Here is a 19,593-nt window from a genome sequence, read left to right on the forward strand (position 1 = left end):
GACTTAGCATCTTACGTCTTTTGTTTGCAGGCTTGTGAGCGGCAATTCCATTGAAGAGAAATTGTTGAAAAATGGAACTAAAGATCTGATCCGAGAAGTGGCTGCTCAGGGAAATGACTACTCCATGGCTTTCTTAACTCAGGTACTCCATATTCAGTGAGAGTCGTTGAGGTGAGACCCGCCGTGTGGCGCGTGGAATCGCATGGTGTTAGTGCACACTAGCTTAGAGGCTTAGGTCTCCAGCTCAGGTCAGATGCACACTTGGACCTTGTACTGGGGTGTAACACACATCTCTGTGTTCAGCGAACCATCCAGGAGCTGTTTGAAGTTTATTCTCCCATGGATGATGCTGGCTTCCCGGTCAAAGCTGAGGAGTTTGTGGTGCTTTCTCAGGAACCTTCTGTCACGGAAACCATTGCACCCAAAATTGCAAGACCTTTCATAGAGGTAAGAATACATTGAATCTGGCTGGAGAGTTGCACTGTGGGAGCCGGCGGAACACCTGCACCCTCCCCCAGGGCTCTGGGTGCTCAGTCCCCACTCTTCCCTGGCCTGAAGCCCTCTTCCTGTCCCTGCTTTTGGAGCCTCCCCCCTCCCTTCTTTCTGTCATGGGGATTTTGAACTGTAAATACAAGTGAGGGGAATGGTGGCGAAGGTCACGGACCACAGGCCTGTCACTGAAGCAGTCGCTGCCGTCTTCATCTGCACTTTGCCACAGTCTCAGCTCCTTCCCCTCCCCATGGAAATCTATCCTTGCCTCCTCTGGAGGCTCTGCCGGCACCGCCTCTGCTCCCCTCCAGCTGGCTGTGTTGGCTTCTCCCTGAGCAGTGCAGCCATGAGGCTGCACTCAGGTGCTGAGTGTAAGGTGCTGGTTGATTGCAAAGACTGAGTATAAGAAAGAACACAGACTATCACATTGATACTTTTGAGTGTTGACTACATGTTGAAGTGATAATGTTTTGGCTATCGGGTTATGTCAATATTTTACTGTTTCGGCGTGGGTACTAGAAGATAAAGGGCATGTTTGGGTCCTTTGATTTTTCCCTTTTGGGGGTGCTGCTGTGTAGACACGTCACAGACCCGTCATGGGGCCACTGTTCCCTCCTTGTCCCTGTGGCTTGCCCGCCAAAGCCCTGCAGCCCCACGTCCTGGAGATGGAGGCCTTCAGCTGCCTTTGTTCTCTGAGTCCCCTCCTCCTTCATGTGGCCCTGCCACTCCTCCAGAACTTGTTGTGGGGTCCCCTTTTCTGTGCCTCTTAACCTTGGAAGGATTTGGTATCCCTGTACATCTTTCTTCCTGCCCTGTTTGACTGCAGCGCATGACTGCATGGGCTTTTTTGTATGTTTTTTCTTTTCTGTGAAAGCGTTAAAAGACCAGACCAGGCACACTACACAGCCTCTCAGCACCTGTCTGCCGACACCCGAGATTGAGCCTCCCAGCCTCATGGTGTCAGCCCCCTCCTTGCCTGTGCTCAGCTTGTTCTTACCAACTCTGGTGCTGTCTCCTCTTCCATTTCTAAACATTACTCAGTTACTGAATAAGTAAGAAATACTTGGGGTATGACTCTCTTAGTCTGTTTGTGTTGCTGTAAAGGAATACCTGAGACTGGGTGATTTATTTTAAAAGGGGGTTTATTTCGCTGGTGATTCTGATGGCAGCAGAGTTCAGGATTAAGCATCTGTCTGGTGAGGGCCTCAGATGGCTTCCATGGTGGTGGAAGGGGAGGGGGATCTGCATGTGCAGGCCACAGAGCGAGAGAGGGAGCGAGGGGCAGGCAGCAGGCTTGCTTTAATAGACTGGCCCTCACAGGACGAACAGGGTGAGACCCACTCCCCCAGCCCCAGAGCTTGTCTATTCCTGAGGGATCCACCTGTGATCCAAACCTTTGAAAATTTATAATGAAAAGCCAGTCTCCTGCGCTGCCCCCCACCCCGCCACCACCCGTTTCTCACATTTCTTCTAGAGATTGCCTGTGTATCATTTCCTTTGCACAGAAATACCTTACAGATTGTTACATATCAGGAGGTATGGATCAACCTCATTGTGTTTTAAGGAGGTAATACATGCATGAGGTTGAAAAAGAAAACACAAAAGCATAGCTGGGGCCAGGTGTGGTGGCTCAGGCCTGTAATCCCAGCACTTTGGGAAGCCAAGGCTGGAGGATGGCTCGAGGCCAGGAGTTCAAGACTGACATGGGCATCATAGTGGGACCCCATCTCTACAAGAAGAATTTTGAAAACTAGGAGTGTGGTGGTGAGCACCTGTAGTCCCAGCTACTGGGGTGGCTGAGGCAGGAGGATCACTTAAGCCCAGGAGATTGAGGCTGCTGTGAGCTATGATTGTGCCACTGCACTCCAACCTGGGTGACAGAGTGAGACCCTGTCTCAGAGACAAAATATGCAAAGGACCTGACTCTGCATGTCTCGAAGGAAAACATGTAAGTGGCCGATGTGTAGACGAAATAATGTCCAGCATCACTAATCATCAGGAAAATGAAATAAAAACCACGAGGTACCAACTGGCTCCTGTTAGGAAGACTGTCATCAAAGCGCAAAAGATAGCGAGTGTTGGCGAGGACGTGGAGGAAAGGGGCCCGTTGCACTCTGTCCCTGGGAACGTCATTGGCACAGCCACCATGGGAGACGGCAGGGAGGTTCCTCAAAAATGTGGAAATAGAGCTCCCACAGGATCCAGCAATCCCACTGCTGGGTGTATATCCAAAGAGTTGAAATTAGCATGTAGGAGAGGCATCTGCACCCTCGTGTTCATCGCAGCACTGTCCCAGCAGCCAGGACACGGAATCAACCCAAGTGTCCATCAGAAGTCTGGGGATTTTCCATACTGGCTTTGTTTCCCAGCAGCATAGTATTTCAACACACAGATTCTTTTGAAACATACTTGTTGATTGTCTTACTGTGTGTCAGGCACTGTTCTAAGCAGTGGGGATACAGGATCGAAAAAAGACAAAAATTTCATGAAGCTTTTATTCTAGTAAGGAGAGAGGCAGAAACCAAAGCTAGTGAGTAAAGCATGTAATTTATTCACATGAGAAGTTGTGAAGTGCTGAATCCAGGGGAGAATGTTGTGGTCACCACAGCAGACAGGTTAATGTGGCTGAAGGGGTGGGGAGGGTGTGACCAGGTGAGGCCTGACTGTAGGGAGCCCTTGGAAGGGTTTGAGTCAAGCTGTGGCACGGGGTCTGGCATGACCTAAGAGAGTCGCTCTGACTCCTTTGTTGAGACTCAGTTGTAGCAAGGCAAGGGGGATCCTGGGGACCAGTTAGGAATCCCAGAGCAGTAACGCTGGTGAGCAAGGCTGGTGAGGACGGCTGGGGGACATGTGGGGGCAGCAGGGGGGTCTTTGGAGGGTAGAGCCAGCAGGACTTGCTGTAGTGGGTGTGTGAGGAGGTTGGCTGCTCCTCACTGGCTTGACCGGCCCCTGGGGATAGAGAGGTAGGTTAGCCTTGGCCTTTTGCCAGCAGAGCCAGATCCACGTTAGCGTGCTGTACTCGTACCTGCTGCATGGGACTGTGGCTATAGGATTCTTCTGTCATTGGCAACGCTCATCAGAGGATTTGTGCCTGAAAAATGGTTTTAAGAAAAGTCCTTGTTGACATGCAAAAACATACAGCAAGTGTACACATCACAAAGATTCCAGCTGGAGAAATGTTCAGTCAGTAGAAGCACGTAGTAGCCAGCATCTGGTGGAGGAGGAGGATGCAGCAGGCTTCTCAGAAGGCCTGTCCCCCAGCAGTGCTGCCTCTTGCGAATTCTGACAGCACCGCCTGTTTCTGCCTTTCCATACATGGAGCCTCTTCCTTCGGGTCTGCCTTCTTGTTGTGCGTAGCAGTCTGTAACTCATTCGCATTACTATCTAGAGTTCTGTCTGAATATACTGCAGTTTATCAGATCTGCAGCTTGTGGACGTGATGGAGTGGTTAATTTGAATTGTGCTCCTGTGGATACTTGTATCCTTGTCTTTTGGTAAGCATGTATGTGCAATTCAGGCTGCTTATGTTTGACTTCAGGAGATGCTGTGGCTGTGCCGGGGATGCTCCTGCCCCGGGGTTGTTCTGGGTGGTGGTGTGGAGGTGGAATTGCTGCTCCTTTCACTATAGCTGCAGGGCAGAATGTGGGATAGTCTCATTGTGGTTTAATTTGTGGTTTTACTGTTGACTGATGAGTTTGAGTGCCTCTTCATATATTTACTGGCGGTTTGAGTACTTTTTAAAGAAATGCCAAGGCTTTTCCCAATTGTTTTTTAAATTGGGTTTTCTCTATTTCTTTTTCTTTTTTCTTTTTTTTTTTTTTTAAGACGGAGTCCCACTCATCGTCCAGGCTGCAGTGCAGTGGTGCAATCTTAGCTCACTGCAACCTCCACCTCCCAGGTCGAAGTGATTCTCCAGCTCAGCTTCCCAAGTAGCATGTTACCACGCCTGGCTAATTTTTATATTTTTAATAGAGACGGGGTTTCTCCATGTTGGCCAGGCTGGTCTTGAACCTCTGACCTCAGGTGATCTGCCTGCCTTGGCTTCCCAAAGTGCTGTGATTACAGGCATGAGCCACCGTGCCCGGCCAGTTGTCTCTGTTTCTTAATAACTTGTTGGAGTTCTTTATGTATCCCGGATAAAAGGCCTTTGTTTGATACACATGACATATCTTTCCCATTCTGTGGTTTGCCTTTTTAAACACTGTGTATTGATGAGCAGAAGTTCAAGTTATAACACCTTCCAGGGCCCAGGTCTGCCATCTTTATAGTGGATGCTTTTTGTGCTCTGCTGAGGAGATTCTCTGCCCACCTGAAGGTCACCAGGCATCCTCCTCTATTTTCTTCTACGTGTTGCATTGTTTTATGTTTGCTATTTAGGTGCACCACCTATCTGGCAATAAGTTCTGTGTATAGTGTCGAAGTAGTGTTATATAACTTTGCGGGTTTTGCCAGATTGCCCTGGAAACAGATTGTACCAGTTTTTAATTTGTATCTTCTAACTAAAAACCATACACCTTCATGTCAGATGTCTTTTGCCCACATCTGCTGGTAACTATAGATGTGTGTTCCTAGCTGTTTCAGCAGATGAGCAGTGGTGTCTCCTCATTCTAACTTGCGTGTTTTGCACTATGATAAAGCTTTCTTGTTTGTTTATAGTCATCCATGCTACATTTCGTGATGGACTTGCTCCAGCTGCCGTAACGTTGGGCTGTCCGTCTGCTGTCTGTTTCCTGGACCGCAGCCTCTGTCCTGCTGTGTCTGTCAGGAGCTGTGGGCAGTGGTGTGCATCGGGTCTGAGATGGAGCCTCCTTGGGCCTTTCTTGTTCTCCGAGTTTCCCTGGCCCTGGGTGCCCTGGCACGCTTTGCCTGCATCAGTGCTCAGCTCTTCCATGGGTCCTGCCTGTCCAACTCGATTGTAAGGTTAGCAAGGCCCAGGAGGTTTCCCACTCATTTTCTGTATTCCCTAAGTGCCTTATCATTTTCACCTGTAAGAGGACCTCAGGGAAGGAGTGGATTGCCTTTATGGAGAGTGGGTGATTATAGTGGAGGCATCTCCATTATCTTTACATGGGATAGCTCTTTTTCAAACTACCCTCATTTAAAAAGTTTGTCAAGGCAATCTAAACATAGACTTTCCTCAGGCCCTCAAGAGTATTGAGTATCTGGAGGAGGAAACCCAGAAGTCCGCAGAGTTGGGGGTGCTGGGACCACACACTGATGCTCTGTCATCAGACTCTGAGAACATGCTGTGTGATGAAGAACCGTCCCAATTAGAGGAACTAGCTGACTTCATGGAGCAGGTTTGGGCATGTTTTCCTTTACAACTACGTATTTTAAAAATTTGACCCTTCTATAAAATATTTATTGTTTACTGCAAGAAAAATCACTTTTTTGATTCAAATGTTGATTAGTGGGTTGTATAAGGAACTTGACTTTTATTAACTTGCTATTAACCCTATTCAAAAAATATACTTTTGCAACAGCTTACACCAATTGAAAAATATGCTTTAAATTACCTGGAATTATTCCACACTTCCACTGAGCAAGAAAAAGAGAGAAACAGTGAGGTAAGAGAATCAACTTTTGGTCAGTGAAAAAAATGGCAATATTTTCAGAGTTAAGTTTGATTTGAAGTAAATGTGACTTCATTAAATTAAAGTCACAAAAGCCAAAACCCACAAGTTTGGAAACGAACTTAAAATGAAGAGAGTCTCGAGAAGCCCATAGGGACCATGGGGCTTGTTCTCCCTTCGTAGGGACCGTGGGGCTTGTTCTCCCTTCGTAGGGACCGTGGAGCTTGTTCTACCCCCGTAGGGACCGTGGGGCTTGTTCTCCCCTCAGTGTCTTTGATTTGACTTGATTTGCAGCAGGCTGCTGCTTGCGGGGTGATGCGTTGCAGGGCAGTGTGTAGAGAACCTGTGGTTCTGAGACAACAGGGAGACCTGGAGCGGGGACTCGGGGGCTGCTCTGAGCTGCACTCCTGATCCTGAAAGTTCTTGCTGCTCTCCCCGTCAGGATGCAGTGATTACTGCAGTGAGGGCATGGGAGTTCTGGAACCTGAAGACCCTGCAGGAGAGGGAGGCCCGGCAGCGGCTGGAGCAGGAGGAGGCAGAGCTCCTGACCTACACGCGAGAGGATGCCTACAGCATGGTACCCGGCCCGGGGCCCTCCTGCCCTCTTGCCCCCCTTGCTGAGGGGCACTTGTTCAGCCATGTTTGGCTTGTTCAAAGTCAGTGTACATTGACATGAGAAAATGCCTAGGAATTTTTACTTCTCATAGCAAAACAACCTCACTTATGTTCTAAAAACACAATTTTCTTAAAAATTGACACTTGGAGATTGTCAGTTAGATATTGATCAGCTCTGATTAAAACATTTATAAGTCTTATAAATAGTCATGTTGATGAGACTTATTTGGAAGACTGAATGAGTATGAAGGTACATGATTTGTGGCGTATAACATGACACTGAGACGTGGTGAAAGTTAGAGCTTGCCGTGTTCCCTGCAGGAGTATGTCTACGAAGATGTCGACGGGCAGACAGAAGTCATGCCGGTGAGTGCTGCCCTCTCCCTTTGTGTCTGTGTGGGCAGCTTCCTGTGAGTTCCACATCTCATGGGCCTTCCCTTCTCTGTACAGCTCTGGACCCCGCCCACCCCGCCGCAGGACGACAGCGACATCTACCTCGACTCGGTCATGTGTCTCATGTATGAAGCCACTCCCATCCCAGAGGCTAAGCTGCCCCCTGTATATGTGAGGAAGGAGCGGAAGCGACACAAAACAGACCCCTCAGGTGCGCATCCAAAGGGCATCACATGACCTGGGGAGGGGGAGGGCCCTGGCCTGCAGAGTCCCTGCATGTCAGCCGCTTTCTGCTGTCTGCCTGTCTGCTGCAGGGCGAGCGATTACACGCCCGTCCGCTGCCTCTCAGGCCATGTGCACAGGTTCTGTTGTTTCCAGTGAGGAAACCGTGTTTTGTTCTAATTGACCATGAAGGCCCGAGAGCAGGTCTGTCTTGGGCAGGTGCTTTCTGTGGCCTCTTTCCTTTGTCTTTTGCCTGCCAATGTGGAATCTCCTGGTTTACTCTCTTGCTGAAGACAGCCTCTCTGTTCAGCTGCAGGCAGGAAGAAGAAGCAGCGTCATGGGGAGGCGGTCGTCCCTCCTCGGTCCCTGTTTGACCGAGCAACACCAGGCCTCCTGAAAATTCGCAGAGAGGGCAAGGAGCAGAAGAAGAATATTCTGCTGAAGCAGCAGGTGCCGTTCGCCAAGCCCCTGCCAACTTTTGCCAAACCCACAGCCGAGCCTGGTCAAGACAACCCCGAGTGGCTCATCAGTGAGGACTGGGCGCTGCTGCAGGTAGGTGGGCGTGGTCTTTGTGCCAGGGGTCACGTGTGGTCATTTTTCTCCCCCACATCTACGCATCCAGCTCACTGTGATCACTTTTCGGGGAGTCTTTGGCAGGAGGGAAGACCTTCTGACTTAGAGTGTATCCACCTGTTCTACCTGAAACCTCGTTCTCTAGGCTGTAAAGCAGTTACTGGAGCTGCCTTTGAACCTCACAATCGTGTCACCTGCTCACACACCTAATTGGGATCTTGTCAGTGACGTCGTTAACTCCTGTAGCCGAATCTACCGCTCTTCCAAACAGTGCCGGAATCGCTACGAGAACGTCATCATTCCACGAGAGGAGGGGAAGGTAAGCATGGTCTCGTTTGTCCTCCGAGGAGAACACAGGCAGGTGTGGTGGCCGTGGCCTGCAGTTTCAGCTCCAGTCTTGCTCTTCACTGACTGGGCTCCTTCATCCCTGTGGGTCTGCGGTGAAGTCCGTCTCCTCGGGCTCCTGGTGGACCCAGCGAGGTCAGGTGTCTGCACTGTGCCTCGCCTATGGCATGAGCAGTGATGGAGTTCACGTTGTGCTTGTTGGGATCATGCTTGGTGTTGGCAGCAGGCCTCGTACCTGGTGTTTTATCTGATACCAACATTTGCACTGCCATTGTCATTTCTAAGATAGCGAGGGTGTCATCTGAATACTTGGCCATATATATATATACATTTTCAAGAAGGTTTTGTATGAATGAAAAGACCTCTCGCTGGGTTTTGATCATGGCATACTTAAATGAGGGTGTTATCCAAACACTTGGTCATATATAGATAGACATTTTCAAGAAGGTTTTGGGTGAATGAAAAGATAAGCTGATAAGCTGTCTTGCTTTGTTTTGATCATGGCGTACTTTAAGAAAAGTCTGTTACTGGTACCCCTGCTATTCTGGTACTGAAAGACTGGCTGGCTGCAATGGTTTGACAAGCGTAATATTCTGTTTCAGGGTTAACTATAAGTATTGCAAATGTCTATTTACATATAGTATAGTCAAATCATTGGTCTTTCATGTAAGAAGTCAGCTGTGTGGTTTGTAGCTTGACCCCGGAAGAGTCCAGGCGGCTGGTCAGTAACATGCAGGCGTGCATGCGGCGTGCCTTCCCTCGAGCTGAGTCATCCTTCTCTGATCTGCATCTGGCTTTCTTGAGGCAGCTCCTTCTTGCTGCTTGCCTGCCTTTCTCACCTCAGGACAGCATCCAGAGCCCCCACACCAGCATCGTCTGCATGCTCTGCTGTGCCCACGTTGCCAGTGTCCACACCCACCAGGGCACGTGCCATGCTGGCATGTGGGGACCACTGCCTTTCAGTTCACCTCATGGAGCCCATCCAAACAGGAGCTGTGGGCACGTCTTCTTGCATGGGACAGGGTGGGACAGATATAGTAGAGGCAGGCATCCAGTACTTCTATTATATTTACTTTTGTTTCTAATTTGTGAGAATTACATTTTCTCCATAGTAGCCAGATCCATCCTCAGGATGCGAACATCACAGTTAATTTATTTCTGTACCCACTCTTTCAGTCATCTCTCTTTTCATTTTTCTAAAAACACTTGTCTCACAATAAAGCATTTGTTTGTTTTTTTGTTGAACGTAGAAAAGCAAGTTTTCTTTGTAATACCACTTTGTGGTCCCTTCACCAATAAGACTTCCTGGAATCTTGCATTAATTAGGTTTTCTGTGTTTTGGAAGCATTTATAATAATAGCTATTACCTTATTATGGAAAAAAAGTAAAGCTAAAATACTGTATTGGGGGAACCTGCCCCTGATAGTCACGTAGGTTCTTTTCTGTTTTCCCTAAGTGTCGGCCGGTCTGAGAAATAAAGGGACAGAGTACAAAAAAGAGAAATTTTAAAGCTGGGTGTCCGGGGGAGACATCACATGTCAGCAGGTTCTGTGATGCCCCCTGAGCCATAAAACTAGCAAGTTTTTATTAGCGATTTTCAAAAGGGGAGGGAGTGTACGAATAGGGTGGGGGTCACAGAGATCACATGCTTCACAAGGTAATAAGATATCACAAGGTAAATGGAGGCAGGGCGAGATCACAGGACCACAGAACCGGGGTGAAATTAAAATTGCTAATGGAGTTTCGGGCAGACATTGTCATTGATAACATCTTATCAGGAGACAGGGTTTGAGAGCAGACAACCAGTCTGACCAAAATTTATGAGGCGGGAATTTCCTCATCCTAATAAGCCTGGGAGCGCTACAGGAGACTGGGGCTTATTTCATCCCTACAGCCTCGACCATAAAAGACGGCCACCCCCCGGAAGCGGCCATTTCAGAGGCCCACCCTCAGGGATGCATTCTCTTTCTCAGGGATGTTCCTTGCTGAGAAAAAGAATTCAGAGATATTTCTCCCATTTGCTTTTGAAAGAAGAGAAATATGGGCTCTGTTCCGCCCGGCTCACCAGCAGTCAGAATTTAAGGTTATCTCTCTTGTTCCCTGAACATTGCTGTTATCCTGTTCTTTTTTCGAGGTGCCCAGATTTCATATTGTTCAAACACACATGCTGTACAAACAATTTGTGCAGTTAACGCAATCATCACAGGGTCCTGAGGTGACATACATCCTCCTCAGCTTACGAAGATGATGGGATTAAAAGATTAAAGACAGACGTAGGAAATCACAAGGGTATTGACTGGGGAAGTGATAAGTGTCCGTGAAACCTTCACAGTTTGTGTTCAGAGATTGCAATAAAGACAGGCGTAAGAAATTATAAAGGTATTAATTTGGGGAACTAATAAATGTCCATGAAATCTTCACAATTCACATTCATCTTCCATGGCTTTAGCTGGTCCCTCCGTTCGGGGTCCCTGACTTCCTGCAACAATATTGTCTTTTATAGCTGATTTATGAAGCTAATCCAAAGAAAAAGGCAAAAATATTTGTAAAGTTTGAGGGTGATGTTCTTTTTTTTTTTAAAGACGGGAATTTCACTGTTGTCACCTAGGCTGGAGTGCAGTGGCACAATCTCGGCTCACTGCAACCTCTGCCTCTCAGGTTCAAGTGATTCTCCTGCCTCAGCCTCCCGAGTAGCTGGGATTACAGGTGCATGCCACCATGCCCGGCTAATTTTTGTATTTTTAGTAGAGACGTGTCCTCTACTGCTAGAGGAATGCCCTAAATTTCACCAGGTTGGCCAGGCTAGTCTGGAACTCCTGACCTCAGATACTCCACCCACCTGGGCCTCCCAAAGTGTTGGGATTACAGCATGAGCCACCGCCCCCGGCTGCGGGGGATGTTCTGAATCAGTGGGAGCACTTTGTTAAGAGCCTGTGCACAGAAGCACAGAGGAAGATTCAGTCTTAACCTGTATTTTAGGGATCAACAGAAACCTGAGACCTAGAATTTTCTGCAGGGCCTCTCATTCTGTACGTAGAGGACATGCCTCTTTGCATTAGAGGACCCCATGGTGACTTGCCGAGCCCTCTAAAGGACATCCTGAGCCTCCATGACCCTCACGCCCTGTGGAAGCCCCTGATAGTGACAGTGGTCGGATGTGTGCGTGAGTGGGACAGCCCCACCTCTCAAGGTCTGCGGAGCTCCGGCAAGCCAGGCGGGGCAGGGCATTCATGCCTGGTTAGAGCCTGCGTAGGAGTTCCGTTACCAGACACACGGTCTTTCCATCTCTGGCTTGGCTTAGCTGAGCCATCCAGCATCACGTGTGATAGGCCTGGTATTACTCTTATGCACCCCTTCTCCCTGCTTCCCTTTGCTTACTCTTAGGATAACAGATAGGAGGAGAATGCTTCCCTGTATGGTACAATGTTCCGGAAGCAGACTGCTGTGGCCTTGCATGTTGGTTTCTAGTTCTGGTTGTCCTTGGTGTTGCCTTCAGAATTCAAGGCATTCCTCTAGCAGTAGAGGACACGTGTGCACACAGACATGTATGCATGTACCTGCACAGACACACCCGTACCTGGGCCTGTGCTGCTGTGTCATGTGAGAGTCTTGGTTTTCGCCTTGGCACACTCTCTTTGACCAGAGTTTAGAGGAGCATGGGGGAAGAGCCCTGGGCGAGGAAGGAGGTGCTTGAGCCCTGGTCTTGACTTGTCACTACCTCTGTGACCTTGCACAGACAGCATTTCTGGGACAGCTGTTCATTTCACAGGATAAGGAGTTGCTTTAAAATTCTGCAGGATTCTAAGATGTCTTGGGAGCAAATAGCCCACAATTGAGTGGCACATTGTTTAGCTGTGCGATTTATGAAGGAAAGACTGTCAGCCATAAGCACTGCTAGAGACCCCCAAGAATGTACTTTGAGACACCGTTGGGCATGCGCCAGCCTCACTGTCCACCGTGGGCAGAGGACAGTGGTGTCCATGGCAGTCCGTGCTGCCCCTTGGTGTTAGCGGGTGAAGGCTCACAGCCTGCTCCACACAGTCACCTGCCATGTGACCTCGGGCACTTTGCACACCTATTTTGTTCCCTCTCCCTCTTTGGGTGATTATGGGGCTTATGTGAGAGAACACCTGGAAAGGGTTAGCGTGGACTGCGGAGTGTCATAGCAGTTGGCCGCAACAGCCACTTAATGCCGCTGCTGTTGGGTTATGCCTGAACTTGGAAAGAAGGCCCAGGAAAAGGAAGTTTGTGTTCAGCCATGGGGAGTTTAGCCTCAGATTCCCACCCAGTGAGCCCTGTGTCCTGCGCAGCCCTCTGTCCATGCTGCCTAATCGGATGCACTCTCGTCAATTTCGTTGCAGAGTAAAAACAACCGTCCTCTCCGTACGAGCCAGATCTATGCCCAGGATGAGAACGCCACACACACCCAGCTGTACACGAGCCACTTTGACTTAATGAAAATGACTGCTGGCAAGAGGAGCCCCCCAATCAAACCTCTGTACGTTTCCTGAGTGCTCATTTTATGTTAATTATGACTGAGTAGATTGCGTGAAGCTTGGTTTTGTTGTGTTTTTAACGTACCCTTCTTCAGATATTTCCTTTATTTAATAATTGCTGTCTCACTGTCTATACTGCAGGCTTGGCATGAACCCCTTTCAGAAGAACCCCAAGCACGCGTCTGTGTTGGCAGAAAGGTATTTCTCTATTGGTGACACATTTGTTACTGTTTGGAAGGATTTCATTCCACTGTCATCTAAGTTCAGTGAGTTCAGCAAATCGTTGTGCACTTAGCGTGTTCAGGCATCAGCTGGACGTGGCAGTGCGCAGAACCTGCAGGAGAGAGGTGCTTCTCCTGCCATGGGCTGGGGTATGCATGGGACGGCCCCTGCCCTGTCTCTGTGTTACGGGGATTGTCCTTGCTGGCCCTCGGTGGGGAAAGATGCTGACAGACGTGATGAGTGTGCCAGGGCCATGTGGCCGACCACAGGGGGCTTTCTTCCTTGCACCCCACCTCTCAGGCACTGATTTTGTTCGCCATATCTTAAGAACACATCGTGTTTAGGGGTGTGTGTACTTGCCCTGAAGTTATACAGGGGAAAAGAGGAATGGATGAATGGGTGGGTAGAGAAGTGGGTAGATGCAAGAAAGTAAATGGGGTAATGGATGGTGGAACCCCAGTGTGGAACCTTACTGCCAAGCACATGGGTGTCTGCAGCGTTTCTGACTGTCTTGACTCTTTCCATAAGATGTTGGAAAGGAGATTTGCTGGGATGAAACGATGTGCATCTGGTTTAGGCACTGGTTTGTCTGTAGGGTCCAGCCCTACAGGGTCGGTGGGTTTCTCCCCGTGTGTGGAGACGAGAGCATAGAAATAAAGACAGAAGACAAAGAGATAAAAGACAGCTGGGCCCAGGGGACCACTACCACCAAGACGTGGAGACCAGTAGTGGCCCCGAATGCCAGGCTGCACTGATATTTATTGGATACAAGGCAAAGGGGCAGGATAAGGAGTGTGAGCCATCTCCAATGATGGGTAAGGCCACATGGGTCACGTGTCCACTGGACGGGGGCCCTTCCCTGCCTGGCAGCCGAGGCAGAGAGAGAGAGGAGGAGAGAAACATCTTACATTATTATTTCTGCTTATCAGAGACTTTAGTACTTTCACTAATTTGCTACTGCTAACTAAACGGCAGAGCCAGGTGTACAAGATGGAACACGAAGGTGGACTAGGAGCGTGACCACTGAAGCACAGCATCACAGGGAGATGGTTAGGCCTCCGGATAATTGCGGGTGCGCCTGACTGATGTCAGGCCCTCCAGAAGAGGTGGAGGAGTAGAGTTTTCTCTAAACTCCCCTGGGGAAAGGGAGACTCCCTTTCCCGGTCCGCTAAGTAGTGGGTGTTTTTCCTTGACATTAACGCTACCACTAGACCACGGTCTGCCTGGCAACGGGCGTCTTCCCAGACGCTGGCGTTACCGCTAGACCAAGGAGCCCTCTGGTGGCCCTGTCTGGGCATAACAGAAGGCTCGCACTCTTGTTTTCTGGTCACTTCTCACTGTGTCTCCTCAGCTCCTATCTCTGTATGGCCTGGCTTTTCCTAGGTTATGATTACAGAGCGAGGATTATTATAATATTGGAATAAAGAGTAATTGCTACCAACTAATGATTAATGATATTCATAGATAATCATATCTAAGATCTATATCTGGTATAACTATTCTTGTTTTATATTTTATTATACTGGAACAGCTCGTGGCCTTGGTCTCTTGCCTTGGCACCTGGGTGGCTTGCCGCCCACAGTTGTCACACAGTGGCAGATTTGGGAGGCTTCCTCATTCTGTGGCCCCCTTTCCACACAGTGGTGGAGTGATCCTTGTCAGAGGGAGTTGGCTCAGGGCCCATCTCCGCAAACCCCCAGGACTCCCTCCTGCCCACGCTCTGAGTCACCTGGCCCTGGCTTTCAGCCCCTTGGTGCTCCCTGAGTGTGCTGGCAGCCGTGCCCCAGCCCTTCACTTAACTGCCCTTGTGAGATGTTTTCAGAGCACACTGTTGAGAATTGCAGCCCTGCCCTGCTGTTTTCCTTCATAGCAGTCAGTACGTCTTCAGACCCACTGCACATTTTACCTGTTTGTTGTCTGATGTGATTGCTGTGATCGTTGGGACTCTAGTGTCTGGGAGCACAGACCAGTCATTTGATCTATGTTGTCGATTAAATTAAGAGTTAATTCACCCTACTAATATTTATGGACCTTGGACCTGCTGCAGGCCTGCATGGCATGGAGCCTGGGCATTCTCTGGGGAGCAAGACAGGCACAGTCCCGCCCTCCCTTTACCTCACTGGAGATGAACTCGAGGGCGTCCTCACAGAAGGAACAGACGGAGATTTTCCCGAGTACAGTGCAGACACATGAGGCGGGCTGTGCATTTGGGGGCTGCCACCAGTACACTGGGGATGTGTTCAGAGATACTTTCCCGGAGAGTGGAAGAGCTCGGCCTCAAGGAAGAGGACTCAGCGCCAGGCCGAGGACGAGGTCCAGGTGGCTCGATCTCCTGCAGGGCACATTGGGCACCTTGCTTTACGCCCCCGTCTCTTGGGCTGGAGCTGCCCCAGCACCTGGCAGCATGGCGTTTCTAGGGTACTTGGTACTTGTCTATCTTAAAACTTGCCTGTATGTTTTTAACCTTTGCGTCTGTCTTTCAGTGGAATCAACTATGACAAGCCACTGCCTCCCATCCAGGTGGCGTCTCTCCGTGCAGAGCGAATCGCAAAAGAGAAAAAGGTTAGCACCCTGGGCCCTTCTGCTTGAGTGGGAAAATGTGGTGGCTGTGACTTCACCCAGGGGGTGTGCAGGCTGGGTCTGCCCCTCCAGTGGCTCCTCTTCCTTCCTGGCCCTTCAGGCTCTGGCTGATCAGCAGAAGGCACAGCAGCCGGCCGTGGCCCAGCCACCCCCGCCCCAGCCGCAGCCCCCACCACCCCCGCAGCAGCCACCGCCACCGCTGCCACAACCACAGGCAGCGGGCAGCCAGCCGCCAGCAGGGCCACCAGCTGTCCAGCCCCAACCCCAGCCACAGCCCCAGACCCAGCCGCAGCCTGTGCAGGCCCCAGCGAAGGCGCAGCCCGCAATCACGACGGGGGGCAGTGCGGCCGTGCTGGTGAGCAGGGGCCTCCTCCTGGGCTTCCCCTCCACGGGAAGTCACCCACACCCGCACTTGATTCAAGTGCTTTCTGTTAAAATGAAGACTTGTTGCCAGTTCTAGCACATTTCCAGCCTGTAGATCTTCCTCTGAAGAAATGGGAAAAGGCTTAGTCTCACCCCAGAGGAATTGTGTGTTTTCACCCGGATTCTGCCATTTCTCTCCTCCAGGGCTTTTCTGGGCTTAGTGGCTTTATTGGATTTGGCAGGTAGAGGCAGCTCCTTTTAGTGGAGGTGGTTGGGAAGTTTGGAATTGCCTGGGTTTTGTAAAACATACCTGTGATGCATTCACTTCTTGACTTCCTACACACTTAGAGAGCAGGTACTGTCTGTGCTGGCGTCTCCTGAAAGCATGCCCATGTATGGTCACCCACACACATCAGTCTTTAATGCCTGTTGTAGAAAAGCTGTAAAGCACACGAGAAGCATTGTGAAAAGAAAGGCAAGGTGAGGAGCTGCAGACTGTGGCCGTGCACACCACGCTGTGGTACATCTCTGTACTGTGTGCATCCGTGTGCCACACAGATGCTGAAATCATATGCGCAGAATCACACCTGCAGAGAATAGGAGCTGTGCCAAATTGGGGAAACCCACACTTTGGACTACCAGGCGGGCATAAAAATATGTGTGTTACATAGAACCATTTCCTGCAGTAGTTTTTAGAAAATTGTTTGCTGTAGTGGAATTTTTATATGTACTCAGGCAACTTCATTCCTCATTTATTCAAAAGAGAGCTTTGTGAATACTTACTTGGTGCAAGGTGGGCAAGATGGGCAGTGCCCACACTCTGGAGCCATGTCCTACAGGGAAGGGAGGCAGCCAAAGGGATCATTTTAAATGCTGGTGGGAGGAGTCAGGGTGGCACAGTGCAGGACTGGCTTGTTAGGAAATACCTTTCTGAGGACTTGGCATTTGAGCCTAAGGCCTGAATGACAAGGAGTCGGTCATGAGAAGAACGAAAACAGCCAAGTACAGAGGCCCTGAGCTTGGCTGATATGGGGGCCAGAAAGGTCAGTGTGGCTGGACTCAGGTGGTGAGGGACAGAGGGTGGATGAATGGAGTGGAGGGACGGAGGAGTGGAGGGACAGTGGGGTGAGGGTGGAGGGACAGTGGGATAGGGGTGGAGGGACAGCAGGTAGACAGAGGGTGGGGGCACCGCCGGGTGGAATAAGCTGGGGAGGATGGGACGGGTGGCTGTGTGAATGTCGTGGAGTTTGGATTTGATTCCGAATGAAGTGGAAGCCTTTGGAGAGTTTATGCAGGGAGAGCCTGACATGAAATTCAAATCTTTGGAGGGTTTATGCAGGGTAGAGCCTGACGTGAAATTCAAATGGATTTTTTTTTTTTTAAATAGGCAGGAACCATTAAAACATCAGTTACTGGGACGAGCATGCCCACTGGTAAGACAAATACAGAGATGCTGAAATGTGGACCCCATTTCTCCTGGCGCTGTTGCCTTACGCCCGCCTGTCTCCGCAGGCACCGTGAGTGGAAATGTGATCGTGAACACCATAGCAGGTGTCCCGGCTGCCACCTTCCAGTCCATCAACAAGCGCCTGGCGTCACCAGTGGCTCCTGGGGCCTTGACTGTGAGTTGCGCTTCACCTGGGTTGTGCACCTTGACTGCATTCCGCCGAAATTATTTGCTTGTCTGTTAATTCTTCTTATTTTTAAGTATCCCATTGGTGAAAAAGCTGTCTAGTTTGAATTTCATAAAATAAGTAGCTGATCAGTATGTTGATTTCAGAAACATTCAGCTGTTTGGGGGATGGTTTCCATTCTGCATGAGGTATGAAAATGAGGTGGGGTGTGTGTGTGTGTGTGTGTGTGTGTGTGGTGTAGGGGTGTGTGTGTGTGAGGTGTAGGGGTGTGTGTGTGTGAGGTGTAGGGGTGTGTGTGTGAGGTGTAGGGGTGTGTGTGAAGTGTAGGGGTGTGTGTGTGTGAGAGGTGTAGGGGTGTGTGTGAGGTGTAGGGGTGTGTGTGTGAGGTGTAGGGGTGTGTGTGTGTGAAGTGTAGGGGTGTGTGTGTGAGGTGTAGGGGTGTGTGTGAGGTGTAGGGGTGTGTGTGTGTGTGAGGTGTAGGGGTGTGTGTGAGGTGTAGGGATATGTGTGTGAAGTGGAGGGTGTGTGTGAAGTGTAGGGGGTATGAGGTGTAGGGGGGTGTGTGTGTGTGTGTGTGTGTAGTGTAGGAGGGGGTGTGTGTGTGTGTGAACTGTCCCCTCCCTGTAGGATGATTTTAGATAGGAGGTAGGCGGGATGTGAGGGTCCTCTGCTGATGCTGTTGCCGCAGGTGCCCCCCATGTTCTCATCACTGTGCCCATGTGGGGAAGCTAAGAGATGACGGCCCTCTTGAGGGCATGGTTTTGGGGGAGGGGACACGGCATCACACGAGGGCATGGCTGGGTGTGTGCAAGGAGCAGGCAGGCATGGGAGGAGCGGGCAGTTTCTACGGAACGTGGAGACCCCAGGTGTGGGAAGCGGTAGGTGCAGCCCACCCAGGTGGGGAGGAGGCGCCTATGCAAAGGTGCAGAGCCATGTGGCACCCTGGGACCACCTGCTTCTCTTGGGTGTTTCATCATCAGAACCAAGCACAAGTGAGAATAAGGAGCTCAGATTTGTATCTCGATTTTCCAAATAGTTCACAGACCCAGGGGCAACATACCCTGAATGAGAAGAAACGATGCTTCAAAATCAGTGCTTTGGCAAGTAGAATGTAGTCTCTCGGGTTTTGAAAAGCGTCTTTCCTGTGAAGATGTCGTTGCTGTAGTAGCCTAGATGATGGAGCATTGGCAGGATAGATGTGTAGATGATGGAATTGGATAGAGAGTCCAGAATAAACCCCTCCCCGATACACACACGTACACACACACACATTTTCAGTTGACCTCAGTGAAAGTGCCAAGGGAATTCAGTGGTGAACAGACTGTCTTGTCAGCAAACGGTGCTGTAACAGTTGGGCAGCCATGTGCAAAACAATGAGCCTTGGCCCATAACTCACACGGAATATGAAAGTCACTCCAGGTGGATCACAGGCCTGCATGTAAAAGCAAAAACTACACTGTAAGCCAAAACAGTAGCATTTCTAGGAGAAAATCTGTGCTACTTTGGTTTAGGCAGAGATTTTTTAGGATACCAGAAGCCTGTGAATCATGAAGAAAAATTAATACGTTAGGCTTCATCAAAATTAAGGACTTCTGCTCCTTGAGAAATAGTAAGAAAACGAAAAGCATAGATGGGGAGAAAATATAAAGATTCTTCAACTCAATAGTAAGAAAACAAGCAACTGTATAAAATGGGCAGAAGATGCAGCAGTCACTTCACCAAGAAGACAGAAGAATAACAGATAAATACTTGAAAAGGTGTGCAACGTCATGAGTCGTCAGGGAAATGCAGATTTTTACAACCACAGTGATACACCACAGCGTGCCTAGGAGAGTGGCTTCAGAAACAGAAGGCTGGCAGTCATGGAAGCAGCGAGGACCCTCTCACAAGGTTGTGGGAATGCAGAATCCACAGTCGCTTCCGAAAACAGTTTCTTACAAAACCAAGCCTACTCTTACCATGCAGCTTAGCAGTTCTGCTGCTAGGTCCTTCCCCAAGAGAAGTGAAAACTCCAGAACGAGAACCCTCAACACTAATATTTATAGTGGCTTTATTCAGGATTGCTGAAAAAGAAAACAGCCTAAATGC

At 49.6% G+C, this 19,593-nt stretch overlaps 1 protein-coding gene across 9 annotated transcripts in view; it reads left to right on the forward strand.

The window, feature by feature from the left end:
- EP400 (E1A binding protein p400) overlaps positions 1-19,593 on the forward strand; it is a 131,751-nt gene that overhangs the window by 88,968 nt on the left and 23,190 nt on the right. For all 9 annotated transcript variants that reach the window (XM_030821700.1, XM_030821702.1, XM_030821707.1 and 6 more), the window contains 15 exons: positions 31-142; positions 304-447; positions 5,631-5,789; positions 5,973-6,056; positions 6,505-6,639; positions 6,999-7,043; positions 7,128-7,281; positions 7,603-7,844; positions 8,011-8,184; positions 12,572-12,708; positions 12,848-12,904; positions 15,412-15,490; positions 15,609-15,863; positions 17,259-17,304; positions 17,384-17,493. In XM_030821700.1, the coding sequence (XP_030677560.1) occupies positions 31-142; positions 304-447; positions 5,631-5,789; positions 5,973-6,056; positions 6,505-6,639; positions 6,999-7,043; positions 7,128-7,281; positions 7,603-7,844; positions 8,011-8,184; positions 12,572-12,708; positions 12,848-12,904; positions 15,412-15,490; positions 15,609-15,863; positions 17,259-17,304; positions 17,384-17,493 (1,933 nt within the window). The remainder of the gene's footprint in view (positions 1-30; positions 143-303; positions 448-5,630; positions 5,790-5,972; positions 6,057-6,504; positions 6,640-6,998; positions 7,044-7,127; positions 7,282-7,602; positions 7,845-8,010; positions 8,185-12,571; positions 12,709-12,847; positions 12,905-15,411; positions 15,491-15,608; positions 15,864-17,258; positions 17,305-17,383; positions 17,494-19,593) is intronic.

The sequence above is a fragment of the Nomascus leucogenys genome, chromosome 10, assembly GCF_006542625.1.
Source record: "Nomascus leucogenys isolate Asia chromosome 10, Asia_NLE_v1, whole genome shotgun sequence".
In the NCBI taxonomy this organism is placed as follows: Eukaryota; Metazoa; Chordata; class Mammalia; order Primates; family Hylobatidae; genus Nomascus; species Nomascus leucogenys.